This window comes from Lathyrus oleraceus, chromosome 5 (assembly GCF_024323335.1).
Source record: "Lathyrus oleraceus cultivar Zhongwan6 chromosome 5, CAAS_Psat_ZW6_1.0, whole genome shotgun sequence".
Lineage (NCBI taxonomy): Eukaryota > Viridiplantae > Streptophyta > Magnoliopsida > Fabales > Fabaceae > Lathyrus > Lathyrus oleraceus.
The window spans coordinates 293438488-293457531 of record NC_066583.1 but is presented as its reverse complement, the minus strand read 5'-3'; the positions used below and the strand labels follow the sequence as shown (position 1 = coordinate 293457531).

The 19044-nt window shown below is 32.5% G+C and overlaps 1 protein-coding gene and 1 pseudogene across 1 annotated transcript; one reads left to right on the top strand and one right to left on the bottom strand.

Moving 5' to 3' along the window:
- The first annotated feature begins 583 nt into the window (after window positions 1–583).
- On the top strand, window positions 584–5425 carry LOC127084020 (SNF2 domain-containing protein CLASSY 2). The gene is made up of 6 exons (XM_051024389.1): window positions 584–769; window positions 870–968; window positions 1243–1496; window positions 1576–2961; window positions 3043–3192; window positions 3321–5425. The coding sequence occupies exons 2-6, from the start codon at window positions 908–910 to the stop codon at window positions 5262–5264; spliced, it is 3795 nt and encodes a 1264-aa protein (XP_050880346.1). The 5' UTR covers window positions 584–769; window positions 870–907; the 3' UTR covers window positions 5265–5425.
- A 10300-nt stretch (window positions 5426–15725) lies between these two features.
- On the bottom strand, window positions 15726–17824 carry LOC127080270 (uncharacterized; annotated as a pseudogene).
- Window positions 17825–19044: the final 1220 nt, after the last annotated feature.

The following is a 19044-nucleotide window of genomic DNA, read 5'->3' as shown; positions in this document are numbered from 1 at the left end:
AAGAGTTCACTATTTTTCATAGACTAAAATAATTTTTACTCTTTTATATAAATTATATTTATTAAGTATTAGTGTTTGACTAAATAAAAATATTAGTCTTTTCTTAAAAAATAGTATATTTACATTAATATTATTAAGAATTTTAGTGAAAATTTAACTTTAAATGATATTAAGTATATGTTAAACGACATATAAAAAATATACAAATAAAATATAATTAATTTTAGTAAATTAACTTTTTTCCAATAAAAGCAAATGAATTGGATCAAGACCTCAATTGAATCAAATTAGATATATTAGTAATAAAAAAGTATTATTGCTCATTATTACTATTATTAATCTTTTAAGGTCGTTTACATTTTTTTTTGGTCTAGAAGGTTTTTTATATTTTAATTAATTTTGAGTAAATAAGGTTGTGCATTTTGATTGGTCTAGGTAGGAATCGATGTCTCTTTTCCTGCATTCCCGCAGTTTAAATAGCGTACACTCTCAACGTTCACACTCTCTCCTACGAATCTGCACGGAATTTAAGGCCTTTTTTGATCCATTCTCACGATTTTGTTTCTTCACCCACCCCATAGTCAGCTACGTTACTGTTACCAGTTATTATCATCACTCTTTCTTTCTCTTTCCATTTGTTGCACCCTTCACGTGTTTATTCTCTTGATCTATGTTTCATGTTTCAATTCATGTTACGTTGATCTTGTCTTGCGATTGATGCATCTCCTTTGGTCTTAACGTTGGAAACTTTTCTCAACTTCAGTGTAGGGTAAAATAGTACTAACTTGTTTTCGCGAGTGCAATTTGAAATATATTTACGATGCGATGAATAGATCTTTTAAGTTGAAGTTTGTGTTTGTGTTTTTCAGATTAATCAGCTCTATTAGGTGTTAACAGTTGAATTCAAATGGCGCCATCAAGAAAAAGGAATTTACATCAATGGAAGCATCCATTCGATGCTGATTATCGTAAGTTTTCTCGTTTCTGTTCCCTGATCTATACACATGCATGAAATTGAGAAAAAATTCAAATGAATAACTATATACGAAAAGTTACCCTATGGACTTTTCAGCATTCACTGTGTTATATTGCGGCGCGAACAATGCGGCGCACGATGAGAATTGGTTGTTGTGATGAGAATTAGACTATTGAGTGACAGCATTTGAAACCATGCGTGCCGTCTTAGTTTGCTCCTTAACTACTAACTAAGATATGTTTCCTCTAATTCTTCTTTGTAAACAGCATTTGAAGCAGTATTGTCTGGCTCATGGCAACCTGTGAAACTCATTAAAGTTGAGTCCGGAAAAACTACCTTACATTTCATGAATTCTCAACAGATTCAAAGTCCTTTGTCATCATCATCCGATATTCGGATAGGATCAAGAAAAGCTACTTCATCTGATTGCTCCAACTTTCTACGATCTGGAATTGACATATCTATGCTATTAGGCTTTCGTCACTATGATGATAACTCATATCAATTTAGTCCTATTCCAGTAAGTTCAATCATTGGTGTATGTATGCATTTGTTTGTTGATCTTTAATTTCTTGATATCTATCTTTCGTGAATTGTAGATGTGGATCGATGCTAGGATAAATTCCATACACAGACAACCTCACGGCGAATCTGATAAATGTTCGTGTCAATTTTATGTGAACTTCTATGATGGTCAAGGTTCGCTTGGAACCGAGATGAAAACTCTTAGTAAAGATGATAACGCAATTGGAATCGACCAAATTTTTATCCTCCAGAGGCTTCAACATAATGCTTCTGAAGGTCTGTTAAAAGAAAATAAGAGTTCTGAAGTTAAGCCTTATAGGTGGGATTCATCGGAAGATTGCTCTTCATTATCGCAATCTAGATTGATTCTCGGGAAGTTTTTATCTGATCTTTCGTGGTTCGTTATGACGTCTTTCATAAAGAAGGTTTCGTTCAGTATAAGATCTTTTCAAAACAAGCTTGTGTATCAAGTTATGGGAAATGATACTGATGTTACTAGTCCTTTTGTGATAGATGTTGTGAACTTCAAACTTAAAAAGGGATCGCTAGTACCTATTATTTCTCAATTTGACGCGTTTCATGATTATGACGGTGAAGAAGATGAAACGTCGCCAATGCTGTCTAATGAGATTGGAGGCATAAGACGCTCGAAACGTAGGAATGTACAGCCCGAACGTTACGTAGGCTGTGCGGTTGAGAAGTTGGAAGTTGGTAGCTTTAGAACATGGCCATACAAGAGAGGAACTTATGTGAAAAAAAATGAAAACTCTTCTTCAGATTCAGATTCAGATTTAGAAGTGGATGATAGTGAAAGTGACGAAAAGGTTAATGAGGCGGAGAAAACCAATGAAGTAAAGTTAGGTGATGTCGAACAAAATGATCATGTAGATGAAATTTCTTCAAAATACGATAATTTGACTAATGCCATCGTTGAAGCAAAGAATAATGGTGATGATGCGTTGAATTTGGATCCCTCCAATGATCAGTCTGCAATATCGTGCGTTGAAGAAGTCGATGATAATGTCACTTTGGGACGTTATTATAGTTATTGCAGAGAAAAACTTAAGAGGAAGCAACTTCATCATGGTTTGGACGATATCGATTTTGGAAACAAATGGGAAGGGATTCTTTTCCAAAAGGGCGCTCAAACAAAAAGATTTCATTGGACAAACATAAGTCAGGTTCATGAACAACAGCACCATAAAGGCAGTAGAACGTCAAACGCCGATGCCTCCAAGGAAATAATCGATACATATATGAAGAATTTCTATAGTCTGCCAACTGAAGACGAGGAAAACGTTAACGAGCCGTTGCAGGAAACAAGCCAGTTGGAGGAGAAGGAGGAAGAAAACATATCGAATAGCGATGACGAGGAGGAAGAGAGTCCTGAGAATTTGGGAGCCCTGTGGGAAGAAATGGATTCAGCTTTGACATCAAGTTATCTTCTTAATGGGAATGAGGTATGTGACAATTTCTTCTATTTTGGTTTTATCTTGTTTTCTAAGGTTAAAGACTGATTTTGTTCAACTATGCCATAGCAGGGTTCAAATGCTGCTGAGGTTTCGACTGATACCGAGAAAGAATCCAAGGAAGCTTGTGAACATGATTTTAGATTGGATGAAGAAATCGGAATATACTGCATTCGATGTGGTTTTGTGAAAACCGCAATACGAGACATTTCTGAACCCATTGTAAGTCGAATTAAAAACCTTACCTTAATTTAATAGCAACTATAGCGTAGAGATATTCGAACAAAATTTAGTACAAAATATTCCATGGTAAGAATCTATCTGATAAGTTGATTTATATATAATGATAGATGGAAAGTTCGAAATGGCACAAAGATGAGAAAAAATGCAGTAGAGAAGATAAGGAAGAGAAATCAGAGCCAAAAGTTGTTGAAGTTGATAATAAGGATCTGTTCAGAACTCATGCTAATGATCTTGATGAACCAATATCGAACGAAAATCAAAATGTTTGGGAATTGATTCCAGAACTCAAAGAAAAGATGCATGCACACCAGAAAAAGGCTTTTGAGTTTCTTTGGCGAAACATTGCAGGATCAATGGAACCAGCACTGATGAAAGAAAATTCTGAAACAAGTGGTGGCTGTGTTATATCTCATGCTCCCGGAGCAGGAAAAACGTTTCTCATCATTTCGTTTCTCGTAAGTTACTTGAAATTGTTTCCAGGGAAAAGACCATTAGTCCTAGCTCCGAAAACCACACTCTACACATGGCGAAAAGAGTTCAAGAAATGGAAGATTCCTGTGCCGGTGTATCTTATTCACGCCCGTCGAACCTCGAGACACTTAGCGACGCTAAAACCAACGATTCTTCCGGGAGTTCCAAAAGCTTCTAGTGATGTCAAACATGTTTTGGATTGTATCAACAAGATACAGAAATGGAATTCACACCCTAGTGTTCTTATCATGGGCTATACTTCGTTTTTATCGTTAATGAGATCGGAAGAATCGAAATTTGCACACAGAAAATACATGGCAAAAGCATTGAGAGAAAACCCGGGAATGTTGATACTTGATGAAGGACACAATCCTAGAAGCACAAAATCAAGGTTGAGGAAATGTTTAATGAAACTTCCAACAGAATTAAGGATACTACTTTCAGGCACATTGTTTCAGAACAATTTCTGCGAATATTTCAACACGCTTTGCTTAGCTAGACCGAAATTCGTTCACGAAGTTCTCCAAGAGTTGGATTCTAAATACAGAAAGAATGGAGAAATAGTGAAGAAAGCACCGCATTTACTCGAGACGAGAGCGAGGAAATTCTTCTTGGATAACATTGAAAAGAAAATTAACTCGGATATTGATGAAGAAAAAATGCTCGGTCTACACCTGCTGCGAAAAATCACCACCAGTTTTATTGATGTTTATGACAGTGGAAATTCTTCTGATACTCTTCCTGGTTTACAGATCTATACATTGCTCATGAACACGAGCGATGAACAATGCGAGATAATACAGAAACTTCAGAAGAAAATGGCTGAGTCCACTAGTTATCTTCTCGAGGTTGAACTTCTGATAACACTCGGATCGATACATCCGTGGTTGATCAAAACAGCAGCAGCATGTGCAGCTAAGTTTTTCGGCGATGAAGAACTGAAGAAGCTAGAAACAAGCAAATTCGATTTGAGAAAAGGTTCCAAAGTAAGATTTGTTCTGAGCCTAATCTCGCGCGTAGTGAAAAACGAAAAGGTTCTTATCTTTTGTCACAATCTCGCACCAGTGAGGTTTTTAATCGAGTTATTCGAGAAATACTTTCAGTGGCAAAACGGTAAAGAGATTCTGTTACTTACCGGCGAACTAGACTTGTTTGAAAGAGGCAAAGTGATAGATAAATTCGAAGATCCTCGCGGAAGTTCGAAGATACTTCTTGCTTCAATCAATGCTTGTGCTGAAGGTATAAGTCTAACGGCAGCGTCTAGGGTGATTTTTTTGGATTCTGAGTGGAATCCTTCGAAAACAAAGCAAGCTATTGCGCGCGCTTTTCGTCCGGGTCAGCAGAAAATGGTTTACGTGTATCAGTTATTGACAAACGGATCGTTGGAGGAAGATAAGCACAGAAGAACTGCATGGAAAGAGTGGATTTCTTGCATGATATTTAGTCAAGAGTTTGTCGAAGATCCTTCGAAATGGCAGGCTGAAAAGATCGAAGATAATATACTTAGGGAGATGGTTGAAGAAGATAAGTCTAAAGCCATTCATATGATTATGAAGAATGAAAAAGCTTCAACAACCTAATCATATCTCCATTTGTTGTTCTAAATTAATTTTAATTTATTAATCTGGTAAGTTTTTGGTTTGTGATTTAATTTTTGTGGTATCAATGTGTAACCTTTGAATGATTATTGAACTTTAATGATACAGAATAAGTTGATTCAAGTTTGTGTTTTATAGCTAAATCCTATTTATTCTTCGTTCCTTTTATGCTTCTTCAAAATGGATTCAGGAACACAAAAATAGATTCATTGATTTATGAAATGAAATCGGTACACAAAAACACAAGTAGATGGAAATCAATTGAAAATTAAGAGAGTGTGAGATAGAAGAATACTCACATGATAATTAAATTGAGGACAAAAACACCAATCTCGTTTTGGATGCATACACCTATTCATACTCTATTGTCATTCTCTAATCGTTAGTTAATAGAATCCGATGGTCTTATTTAAACTCTTCTAATTCCGTTCCATTTTCTTAATATTATTCAATGAATTTGAATTCAAAATTCTTATACGAATCCCTTTCAATTTCACTCAAACACTTTGAAATATTTGTAAAATTACATTTAAAAAATGAGATTAAAGGTAATGCACTTTCGATATAAATTTTTTTTATATCATCATTCAATAGAATTATAACGTTCTACCATATCATCATAGTATTTTAAAATTAAATGTGTGATTTTGCTCTTATTAATTGCCAGGATAAAAATATTTTACGTGTCATTGCATAGTCTTTTTTCTCTAAAAAAATATAGCATGATAAATCACATTTATAAACTAATAATCTATATTTCTAACTAATAACATCCATAATCAGAAAAAAAAAATCCATAAAGATTTTGGAACGAAAACATTTGGTTTCTAAAAAGCGCAAGAAGAATCAATCTTCATAAAATCAATTACAAATATTGAGTAAATTAAATCTAATTAAATATTATTTTGACATAAATAAGTATTCCAATTCTTTAGCAAAAGATTCAGACTAAAATCTTTTTCAAATAGAAAAGCATTATAAATCAAATTTTTGATTGAATAAAAAAAAGAAACATTTCGAAACATTTTTATTAGATATTTTATTATTCTCTTCGTTCCTTTTTAAGTGTTATTTTTTGACTTTTTACACATACCATCTAATCATTATGGTTACTTTTCAAACAATAATTCTCTTTTTACCTATAATACCATTTAATCATTTACTCTACCACGTTTCTTTTTAAGTGTCATTTTTTGATTTTTTTACACATACAAAGGAAACTAATCATTATTGTTACTTTTCAAATAATAATTCTTATTTTACATATAATACCCTTAATTATTTATTACATTCACTTTACTTTTTCTCTCTCTGTAATAATTACCTAGAGGTAATTTTGACAAAATTGTAATTGATATTACCTTAAACTTTGCAAGTGACAAATAAAAAAAAAACAATTTTTTTACAAGAAATGAACACTTAAAAAGGAACGGGGGAGTATTACATTCATTTTACTTTTTCTCTTTCTGTAATAATTAACTAGGGGTAATTTTGACAAAAGTACATTTAATACTACATTGAACTTTGGAAGTGACAATTAAAAATAAATATTTTTTTTCTTCAAAAAAGTGACACTTAAAAAGGAACGGAAGGGGTATATTTTAATTATTTGAATTATGAATTTTGATGATTTATTTTATGGCTGGGTTTTGGCGGACTATGTATCCTTGAGTTAGGGGTATAAAGGGATGATAGAAGTAATTTAGAATTGTTTTGATAATTAAAAATAATGTTTTATTTATTTTTATTATATTAATTAGTGAAGATAGAATAATTGGACAAAATATGAGAAATTGAGAAAGTTAGTGAGAAGAAGGAATATGAGATAATTAATTTTGAGTCAAGTTGGTGATTTGGAAAAGTTTACCCTAAAAATAAAAAGTTAAGAGGAATATAGGTTTAAGGAGATTTTCACAGTAAGTGACATTTGAGAAAAATGAGCAAAGAGGCAAGAGGCAATGTAATCAAGGGAAAAGAGTGAAAGTTTCAATTCAGAATTTAAGGAATTCATGTAAGGGTGAGAACTTGTTCAAATAGTAATGAGTATGGTAGAATGGTAGAATGGAGGAACCTTTAACCTCCTTAGGATTGGGTGTTTTGATTCATAATTTTGAATTTGGATGCTATGATGGTTGTTATATGATGATTATATGATGAATTTTGTGTCCCTTATGTGCGTGTATTTTTCTATTTTTATGATTGAACATATATCCACCATTCTTGTAATTTCGAAGGTTTTAGTCATAATCTTAAAACTGTGAATAAATGATTTAATTGTGTTAAAACTGTAAATTAACTTTAGATAATTAGACTATTATATGAGTTGTAATTTTTTGAGCGTTTGACATTTTACAGAATCGAAATCGGAGGTCCGGAAGGCCTCCAACGATGAAAAATGCAGAAAGTTCTGCATTCTGTCTGTCACGACCGCGCTCAGTGTGGGAGCCTTTTTTATGTTTTTCGGTCGAAATCGTTTTGGCCATAACTTTTCATCCATAAGTCCAAATTGAGTGTCATTTGAAGCGTTGAATATATGAAACAGGGGGCTATAACTTTGTTTGAGGGATAAAATAATTTTAGTGATTATTTCATGGATATTTTTGGGGTTGAAGAAGATGAAAATTGTGTTGGAAATTTTAGAAAACAACAACTTTTTAGTAACGCATTCGTGCACGGTTTTGATCATAACTTTCAACCCGTGAATCATTTTGGGTTAGGGTTTGAAGTATTAGAAAGCTGAATCTAAGCTGAATCATTTTAGTAACGCATTCTTAAGATGTTGAATTGATTGATTACAACTCTCTTATTTTGTTATTACAATTGAAGTTGAGACTAGATGTTATTACTTACTTTATCTTCCATAATTGTGATGATAATTCCGTTGTGATGATACTTTAAAATGGAAGTGAGCATGCAGTGACAAGTTATGAATGTCTTATTAGGTGAATATATAATACCGATCAGATGAGATGGATGTCGTGTAAACATCCTTATTACAAATGTATGTATTGAAATTTACTATTGAAACCCTTGTTACGGAGCAGGTCATGTGTGTTATGAAGGTGTGACACCCTACGTGGTTTTATTTTATATTTAATTTATGTGATAAATTATGTGTGGGGTTTAGGGTATTACATTAGTGGTATCAGAGCTGGTCGGTCTGTCCGGCCAGGTTGTTTAATTATGTTTGTTCCCTACTATGCGACATGTGTGTGAGAACACTGTTGATGCTTGTTTTATTTTCCATTTGCAGGTTGGGAATGAAACAAGTGGGGAAGAAACGTCTGCTTCTCTTGGATGTTCCAATTATATAGAGCTTGGACATCATGTTGCTGCATGAAAGAGTACAATGTTGTCTAGTTAACCTATTTTGAGAATGTTGTGCTTTTCTTGAACTCAAAGATAGGTCATATTCGAGGACGATGTCGGTTAGCAAAATGGTGTGATCCTCGAGGGAATACGGTCAGGTGTTCTCGTTGGTTGCTTCCTTGTGAGGGGGGAGGTGATGTTTTGGCCAGAGATGAGCCAGTGGTGTGTTATGTATCGTGAGGTGTTCCCTGAGGATGCGTATGATTTGTATTTTGTTGGAACAAGTTGACGTTATTCTTGGAATGAATTGGTTGGAGTTAAACCAAGTGTTTACCAATTGTTTTGATAAGTTGGTGCAGTGTGTCGCTGATTGCAAGAGCTCAGGCGATGGTAAAGTTGTGTTGTTCCTAACACTAAAGATGTTATAGATTTGAGATTCCTGTCTGTCGGTCAAGTTGGGAAATCTTTGGGAAAAACGAAAAGGTATTGTTAATATTGTTTCTCGGAGAGTAGAGAGCAATGTGACGACTAGTGTTATGCCAGTGGTGTGTGATTTCTGATGTTTTCCTAAAGATATTTGTGACTTGCCTCCAGAGTGTGAATCTGAATTCGATGGAGGTGACGAGTTGACGTTTGTATCAGCTAAGAAAGTGAGAGATCCCGTGAAGGATATGGTGCACGTGTTTATGATGTTAGCTTCATTGGAAGCTAGAGGAAATGGAGTAGTTAGCGATCTTCCTAGAGTGTGTGAATTTTTGAAAAGTGTTTCCTAAAGACATCAGTGATTTTCCTCTAGAGCAAGAAGTAGATTTTTCTATAGACTTAGTACCTGGTACTAGTCCGGTGTCGATGACTCCTTATAGGGTGTCTACTTCAGAGCTGGGGAATTGAAGAATCAACTAGAAGATTTGCTTGAGAAGAAGTCTATTCAACCAAGTGTTTCTCCGTAGGGTGTGTCGGTGTTACTAGTGACATAAGAGTGACTGTAGTATGAGGCTATAAGTGATATGAGAATTGTATTGTAGGCATTGAAAGAGAACCATTTATACGCAAAGTTTTTCCAAATGCGAGTTATGGTTAAAGAAAGTGAGTTTCCTTCTTGGTCATGTGATTATAATGGTGCTATAGTTCTGGATCTATCAAAGATAGATGTCGTGTTACTATAGGAGACTATAAAGTTCACCATTGAGATTATAAGTTTTTCTTGGATTGACTGGTTACTACAGGAAGTTCATTAAAGGTTTTTCAAATTTAGCATTGCGTTAACTCAGTTGACTCGAAAGGGTCAAGCCTATGTTTGGGATGTGCATTGTGAAAGGAGTTTCAAAGAACTCAAGAAGAAGTTGATGTCTGCTCCAGTTTTGATTTCGCCGAATCCAAGAAGAAGAAGTCATCACTAGATATCTACATCTTCATCTTCATAACCACTAGCCATGTATTCATCTACATCCAATATCACAATGTCTTTCTCCTATATGGTACATCAACTTGAGAAGACGAGGCACATGCATCATTCAGACTCAACATTTGAATTAGTCCTTCACATACACCATTTCTGGTTATGGAAGTAATTATGATTTCTTGTAATGACTTGGCTTCTTGCATAAGGACATTGAAGAGATGGCTTCTTACAGGCCCAAACATGGGTTGTACATCAATCATATTTTCATCAACAACTAGATTAAACTCATTAATATTTGGAATATTGAAAAGAACAATGTCAGGGACATGTTTCGCTGCAAACATATTATAACTAAAGTTTAATAAACCAAGAGAAATACCTACTCCATCTTCAACGAAAACAATATCACTCTTTTGGTTAATCAAAATTCCCTAAGTCAGAGATGAGAACCCTATAGGCGGTTTTATTACATAGGATTCTACAGGCTAAAGAACTTGCTCAAACACATATTCACCAAAATTAAAGATTGCCTTAGTCCCTCTTTGATACGATAAGCCAACAAGACTAGGAGTAATAAGTGAATCATGGTTGGAGGGTGTCCAGTTTGAAACACCAATCTTGTAGAGAATAACATATTTGACAATGAGGTTTCAAGTAGTCGGCAAACCCTTGGATGGTCGATCCTCATGATTGTTTCCAATTATTTCTTGAACAATGGTCTTCATGGATGGTACATAATAAAAAATAATGATATTTTCTTCCCCAAATAGTCGTTAATGATTGCAAGTGAGAACCCAATGCAGTGTCCTCGAACATGCACCTGTTGGAATATATATATATATATATATATATATATATATATATATATATATATATATATATATATATATATATATATTAATGATAATAGCTATTTTATCAATTAAGTGCCTTAAATAGTTAAGTGATCAAATAGAGTTAAAAGACGGATTAGATTTCATTTAGAAATTATTTAATTAATTAAATAAGTGTGTATGAGCATAAATATGAGTGGATGTCAGGATGATCCATTTGAAAATAATGGGAACCTTAATTGGCCATCACACTATATATAGGCTATGGTCCTCAATATACCGGACATAAACAAATTATTTTTTCTTCCCATCAACTTCTGGTTCTTTTAGGATTACCGTCAAAGACAATTTTCTCAATGGAACCAGGTATTCTATAATCAATTTATCGATCCTATAATTTTATACATGCTTGTATCACTATTTTGATTCCGCATAAAATATATGTCATAATATGTTGTACATGTATATTGAATTGATTTAATTATAATAAAGGGTATCAGAGCCAATTAAATGACTTTTTAAGCCTGAATTAAAATTGTTGGAATTTTAATTTTCTTAATGAAATTAATTCAAATAAAACATGAATAGTATCGAACTCTCATAAAGTTGTTCTAATGCAGATATCGTAAAAGTGTCATAGCATATATGTAATTTGATTCTTTGATTATGCATATTGTTTTGTATTGTAACATTGTTGTTGCATTGCACAAATATATAATATGATTCTGCAATTTTTTCGTACTGCACTATCACCGTAACAGTACCGCGTGATGCTATTGTATTTTGAATTTGGATTTTGTGCCACGTGAAGCAACTATTGCCATAACAGTAAACAATTTTATTTTATGTTCTATATTTCAAGGGTTTTATAACAATATATTTTTAAAAGCTGCAAATTTACACCTATTTAGTAAATACTTCATTTTTTTTTGTTTAACTATTTGATGCTTAGCTATATCAATTTTTTAAATTATTTTATGGATCCAACTTTATTATTTTAACCGTGAGAAAATTTAAATGTTAATTTTATTTTATTAAGACATTCCTATCTATGAGTGTTAATTTAATTTGAATATTTTATAACACCATTCGAGTACAATCAGTTTAGTATACCAGTATGTACATGATATAAACACAATTAGGTAAACATACAATTTTTTAACATTACATTTGAAGGTAATGTTTATGTGAATTTTAAAGACCTTCCATTTAATTTATTAAATTAAAATGTCTATTGACTTTGATTGGATTAGTTGAAACAACAAGTTGCAAAAGTAACATCTGTTATTTGAATTTGATTCAATTAGAATTGCAAAAGATGTAGTGTGTAATTTTTCATGCGAACTTTATGGTAGGACAAAAGGAAGACACTGTTTGGCCGAACATTTGCATATATGTGATCGTAAGTATGTAGTAATTATCAAGTTTATCCATGTGGCTAATGATTGATGTCAAATGCATCTATTATTTGACAAGACTTATTACTAATGTTTGATCATTACGTGAGAGTACCGCTTACCGTTAATTTTTGCAATCAAAGATTGAGAATTGATGGTGTTTTTGGGTATCTTGTCCAGGTCTTATTAAATTTGCATATAAAGAATATTGTGCATGTCTATATGGTTATTTAGCATGCCTACTAATGTTATTGCATGTTTATTATTCTTTTCAATGGATTCAGTTCCCACTGCTACCGCTCCAAATTTTGTTGCTCAGATTAACTATATCCCTATGCTGAGTGGGACGAACTTTAAGTCTTGGAAAGAATTTGTGGAGATCATTCCTGGATGCATGGATTTAGACTTATCTTTGAGGGAGGAGCGTCCCACCGTCACTGCTGAGAATCCAAATGAAACTAAAATAGAAAAATGAGACTGATCTAACCGAATGTGCCTCATGATGATCAAAAGATCCATATCTAAAATGATTAGGGGCTCGATTGGTGAGAGTGAAAGTGCCAAGAAGTTCCTTGAAACTGTGGAACAATTCTTTGCTAAAAATGATAAGGCTGAGACAAGTAGTACCTTGTCCAAACTCATTTCAATGGTCTATAAAGGCAAAGGGAACATAAGGGAGTACATCACGGAGATGTCCAATCTCACAACAAAACTTAAGGAATTGAATTTAGAACTTCCTGAAGATTTGATTGTGCACTTGGTTTTGATCTCTCTCCCGGTATACTTTGGGAAAGTCAAAGTGAGTTACAATACTCAGAAGGACAAATGGTCTCTCAATGAGCTAATATCTCACTGTGTGCATGAGGAAGAAAGGCTAAAGAGAGATAAGGCTGAAAGTCCCCACTTGCCTACCAGTTCTCAGAATAAAAGGAAGAAACCTACGGGAAATTTTCTCAAAATAAGAAGGAAAAGGAACAACCTAAGGAGATCACTTGCTTCTTTTGCAAAAAGGTTGAACACCTGAAGAAGGAGTGTTCCAAGTATGCTGCATGGCATGAAAAGAATGGTAGTTTTCTCACTTTTGTTTATTCTGAAATTAATTTAGTTTTTGTGCCTAAAGATACTTTGTGGGTAGATTATGGTACTACTACTCACATTAGCATGTCCATGCAGGGTTGCTAGTGGAGTCGTCCGTCAAATGATACTGAAAGATTCATCTATGTGGGCGATGTCAATAAAGTTGCAATAGAGGCTATAGGGACTTTTAGATTATTATTAAAGACCGTTTTTCATTTGGATTTGATTGAGACTTTTGTTTCACCGTCTATTAGACGACATTTAATTTCTATTTCTATTTTGGACAAATTAGGTTATACTTGTTCATTTGGAAATAATAAATTTAGCCTCTCATATGATTCAAATGTTGTTGGTTACGGTTCATTGAATGATAATCTTTATATGCTTAATATTAAATGTCCTTATAACAAAATAATGCAAATAGAGTCACATGGTATAAAATAAAAATTAAATGAGAATTCTGCCACTTTATGGCATAAGCGATTAGGACATATATCTAAACAAAGAATTCAGAGACTTATGTCGGAAGGTGTTCTTAGATCCCTTGATTTGTCGGAATTTCAAGTATGCATTCAATGTATCAAGGGTAAGCAAACAAACAAGAGGAATTTTCATGCTGAAAGAGCTAAGGATGTCTTAAAACTAATTCATACCAATATATGTGGTCCTTTCCCTACAAGTTCTTGGAATGGACAATGATATTTTATTACGTTCATAGATAATTACTCGAGGTATAGACACTTGTATTTGATTCATGAGAAATCTCAATCTTTAGACGTGTTTAAGTTTGTCGAACTTCAACTTGGAAAGAAAATAAAAGTTGTCAAATCTGACTGTGGTGGTGAATATTATGGTCGATATGATGGATCAGGGGAACAACGTCCAGGTCCTTTGCGCTTTTCCCCAATGAGTGTGGAATTGTTCCGCAATACACAATGCCGAGAAAACACAACATGAATGGAGTTGCAGAACGATGAAACCAGACTCTTACGGACATGGTAAGGAGTATGATTAGTCATTCTTCACTTCCAGAGTCATTTTGGGGAGAAGCATTAAAGACCGCAATTTATATCCTTAATAGAGTACCTAGTAAAGTAGTAGCTAAAACCCCTTATAAGCCCTGGACTGGGAAAAAGCCTAGCATTAGACACCTACACGTTTGGGGATGTCCAGCTGAAGCGGGGCCTTATAGGCCTCATGAAGGTAAGTTGGATACAAAGACAATTAGTTGTTATTTTATTGGATACGCTGAACGCTCTTACGGGTACAAGTCTTACAATCCCATCACTATAACAATTTTTGAAACGGGAAATGCAAGATTCCTTGAGGATGTAGAGTTTGGAGGGGAAAGAAGCATAAAAGTGTCATCTTTGATGAAGAAACTGTTTCTCACAATGATCTAGTCTTTGTACCTATCTTTGTTCCAGAAATAAATGATAATGTTACTCCTAACATCCCTAAAGAATAATACAACATTGAGTGTCTTCCCCAAGCATCACCTATAGTTCAAACTCAACAACCTCAAGAGTCACCATTAAGAAGATCCACTAGAGAGAGAAAGAGTGCAATTTCAGATGATTATGTTGTATTTCTTCAGGAACGTGAGGATGACATTGGTTTGACTGAGGAAGATCCTATCAACTTTAGTCAAGCTATGCGGAGTCCAAACTCTCTTAAGTGCGTTGATGCTATGAAAGATGAGATGAAGTCGATGGCTGACAATGATGTTTGGGATCTCGTTAAGTTACCTGAAGGAAATAAATCCATTGGTTGCAAATGGATATTTAAAACCAAAAGGGATTCAAAGGATAACATTGAGAGATATAAAGCTTCTTAATTTGTATTTGTAATATATAAGTTTGTTAATTAAATCATTAACAACGTTCAAACTTTTAATTTTATTAAGTTAACTGAAGGGAAATAAATCAATTAATTAAGTTTGTTAATTTTTATTTGCAATATATAATATACATAAAATTTTAATTTTGATTTATATATACTAGCGTTCAAACGGGCACTCCGTGCCCGTTTGTCCGCTTTTCTTATTGCGCTAACGCATGAAAATATTAACAACGTTTTTTTTATAAATTTGATTTTAATATAGATTATTTATACGATAAAATATATGATATTTATTCATATATATATATTAAGTTTTGTTTACAATATGTAATATTCACGCATTAAAACGTGACTTTATTGAACCAGTATTTTTTCAAGAAAATCAATAATGTGAGTGGAATAATTTGATGGTTAGGAATACCGTATTATGGAAAATCAAAATAGGTTACACCAAAATTAAATTTTGTGTTTAGATATTGTTATAGATTGTTCAAAACCATAAGAAGATTTAGATGAAATAAGAAGAAAAAAAAATATTTCTCACAGTTTATTAAGCAAATAAACATAAACATTAACAAAGACATTAAGTGACATTGTTGTTTAATAGGAATATCAACCATGGAATGAAATCATAAATATCTCTTGTTTCACTGCAAAACAAATAAAGTAAATTTTAGTGGTAAAAAATATAGTGTACTCTTGTGAGTACACGTCAAGTGTGACATTGCAAAAGTATAGTTGAATGATTAAAATAATATACAAATACCTGAGGTTGTGACAATAAAATTTCTTTAAAAACAATATTTTTGGTAAAATATCCCCTTCTTCCCCCTCTACTTTTCCGTCTTTAATTAGCACTCTTGTTGCAGCCCGCGAAACACCCCAGGATATGAGTCATTTCCATGAAGTGTCTCTTCATAAAAAGCTTTTAGGTATCTTTTTTTACAATGATCATTCTTCATACATGGAGAGCTTTGGTTCAATACTCCACATGGCCCGTGGATCATGTGTTTTAACACAACTTCATACAATTCTGGTTTAGATTCATGTCGTGGTATTTCTGCTTTCACCACACTATCATACTCTCCAAGTTCCCATAATTTGTCATCAGTATCCTAGATGAGTAGCATATGCACATGTGGTAGTCCATGTTTTTGAAATTCTGTTACATACATATAACTTTTAACCCTCCCTAAGACTCCTTTGTTAATGACATCATCCTTCAACTGCTCAAATTTTGATTGTCAAATTCTTGTTAGCAAATCAGGTCGATCTTGTGGGGTTTAATGGGGGCCTAGTTTTGAAGTTATATCAATCCAAGAAGGATTGCATGTCATTGTAAGGAATATATCTAGTTTACCATTGTTAAGAAGAATGATCATACCATCTTGGTACCACTGTGTCATATCTCGCTTACTGCCAATAAATGACGATGGTAATATTATTCTTTGTCCGACATTATCTATGAAAAGTATAAAAATTAAATGTGTCGATAGTGGTAAACATAAAGTAGACACTCTTCATGTATAAATATAACATGTTATATTAAATACCCGCGTTATTCTCCCCATCATGCAATGCATCTTGTAACCCCTGATATACCTCAGACCGAATATTATTTTGATTTCTTCGGATCCATCTCAACCTTCCTGTTTCAACCTTTACATAATTGTCTACAACATACTGTTGTAAAAGTCGACCCGATTTTAACAATATAAATTGATCATTACGACAAATCTACATTGAATAAAATAATCAATCTTGAATTATTTTTTCATACATTTAGAAGTATATTTCTTAGAAAAATAGTTTAGCGTGTACCTGAAGCACATAACTGTAGTACTCTCGGCATGTAACATTTTTTCCAACATTAGTTTTTGTTTCTATGTCCCAACCGTATATTCCAAACGGTAACAATATAGGGTACTGTAAAGGATCATAATACCCCATTGTTTCTTAAACCTTTGTTAGCTTTCCATCACAGTTGATGACATTTATATCTCTTCCACGTTCTATTGTATCTTCATCACCACCGCCTATAACAATTTGTGCGACTTGGGAAGTTGAAGGGAGACTATATTGTGGTTGATTCGACAGACGTTCTTTAATGAGTAACCTACATTCTTAAATATTTGGCTCTAGTGAAAGCTTTCTAAACATAATGACAAACGGGTTGCATTGGTGGAGTATTTTTTGCAATTTATACACTACGGCTTGGTTAAGTATTGAGTTTTCCCTCATCCTATTTTGAATTTCATGATCGGTATCATAAATGTATAACTGCAAGTAACGTGGCCTTGAACCTTGATTCGGATGAAAATCTCCTATTTTGTGATAAATTGCGCCTTAAGCACGAAATGTGTAAATACCACGACCAGTTGCAACCAAACTTTCGTCGACATTAACACCTAGTGAAGTAAACAACATTACATGGTTGTAACTTCTAATATATTGTCTAAAATGTCTTCCTTCAGTAGAGCTGTCTAAAAATTATTGTAACAACTCGTTAGGAGTAGGCACTTGTGAAATTGTCACCTTTCCACCTTTGCAACACATATCTTGAGATTCTCTATGAAATAATTTTGCATTGCATCGTCTACGCTCACTCGAAGTAGGCAGTATGCATTTGATTGTCATAACAGTATTTCGAAAATTTCTAGCATTGTTATGTCTTGCTTGAAAAATATATCATGATTCTGTGTTTTATTACATATAAAACATGCATTAAAAAAATATACTTAATATATAAATGGTGACTAACATGAAATAATATTTAAATACAAACATACACTATATGTTATGGATTAAAAGTACATAATTATACCTTGATAAAAAACTGTTTGTGTTTCCTGAGTTTCAATAGGTGAATTCATATTTTACGAATGTGATTCTATAAAAGAAAGTATTGACTACAATATAGAGTTATAGTTGAAAAATAGCAACAATATATAAATCTAGGATTTGGATCCTCTCCAATTTTCTCTCTCATGCCCTCTCTCATGTGCAATTATATACCGTTAGATTAATTCAATAGTTAAAAGACAAGAAAGAGAAGCAAATGTCATTTAAAGAAGAGAGAGAAACATGTATCAATTTTAATTTTCTTTTATTTTCATTTATTAATCCAATATTTAAGATAAAAAATGATTATAATTGAGAACGTTAATTTTCTTTATTTTTGTGGTATTAATTCTTCAACAATCAACTCACACTAATTATTACTAAATGAAGAATATTTTAAAATTATTCAAGAAGATAAAAATGATAATTTTCTTTCCTGTAAACAAAAAATAAAAAATAAATAAAAATTAAAATCTATCTTTATTATTATAAAAAAAAATTATAGTGTTTCATTTTTTTTCCACGAATTGTATGTTTAAACGATTTCTTTAATAATTCATTTTTAAATAAAAAAGTATTAAAAATTTTAAATGTTAAAAATAATTTATTTTTTCCAGTGTAGTAGTTGATATATTATAAGTTTTTGTTTTATTTTTATGTTGACAATATGAAATAAAGACATTAATTTTATTCTTCAACCACAAATATATATTTTGTATATAATTTTTATAATATTATAATTATTTTTATTTTTATTTAGAAAATAGAAAAATAGTTAAATTAACTAATTAAATTAGTGAAAAATAGTTTTCCATATATAAATTATACTCTTTAACATCTATCTTAGCACATATTTTTAGAAAAATAATGTTTAAACAATAAAGTATGATAAATTGTAATTGATTTATAATTATTATTATTTTTTAATTTGACAATATTATAAAATATTAAATTTTGTTTTACTTACATATATTTATCCTATGATTTTTAAAATAAATAATTATTATTTTGATTATTCTCATTTTTATTAAATATAAAAATTAATTTAATTAATTGATTAA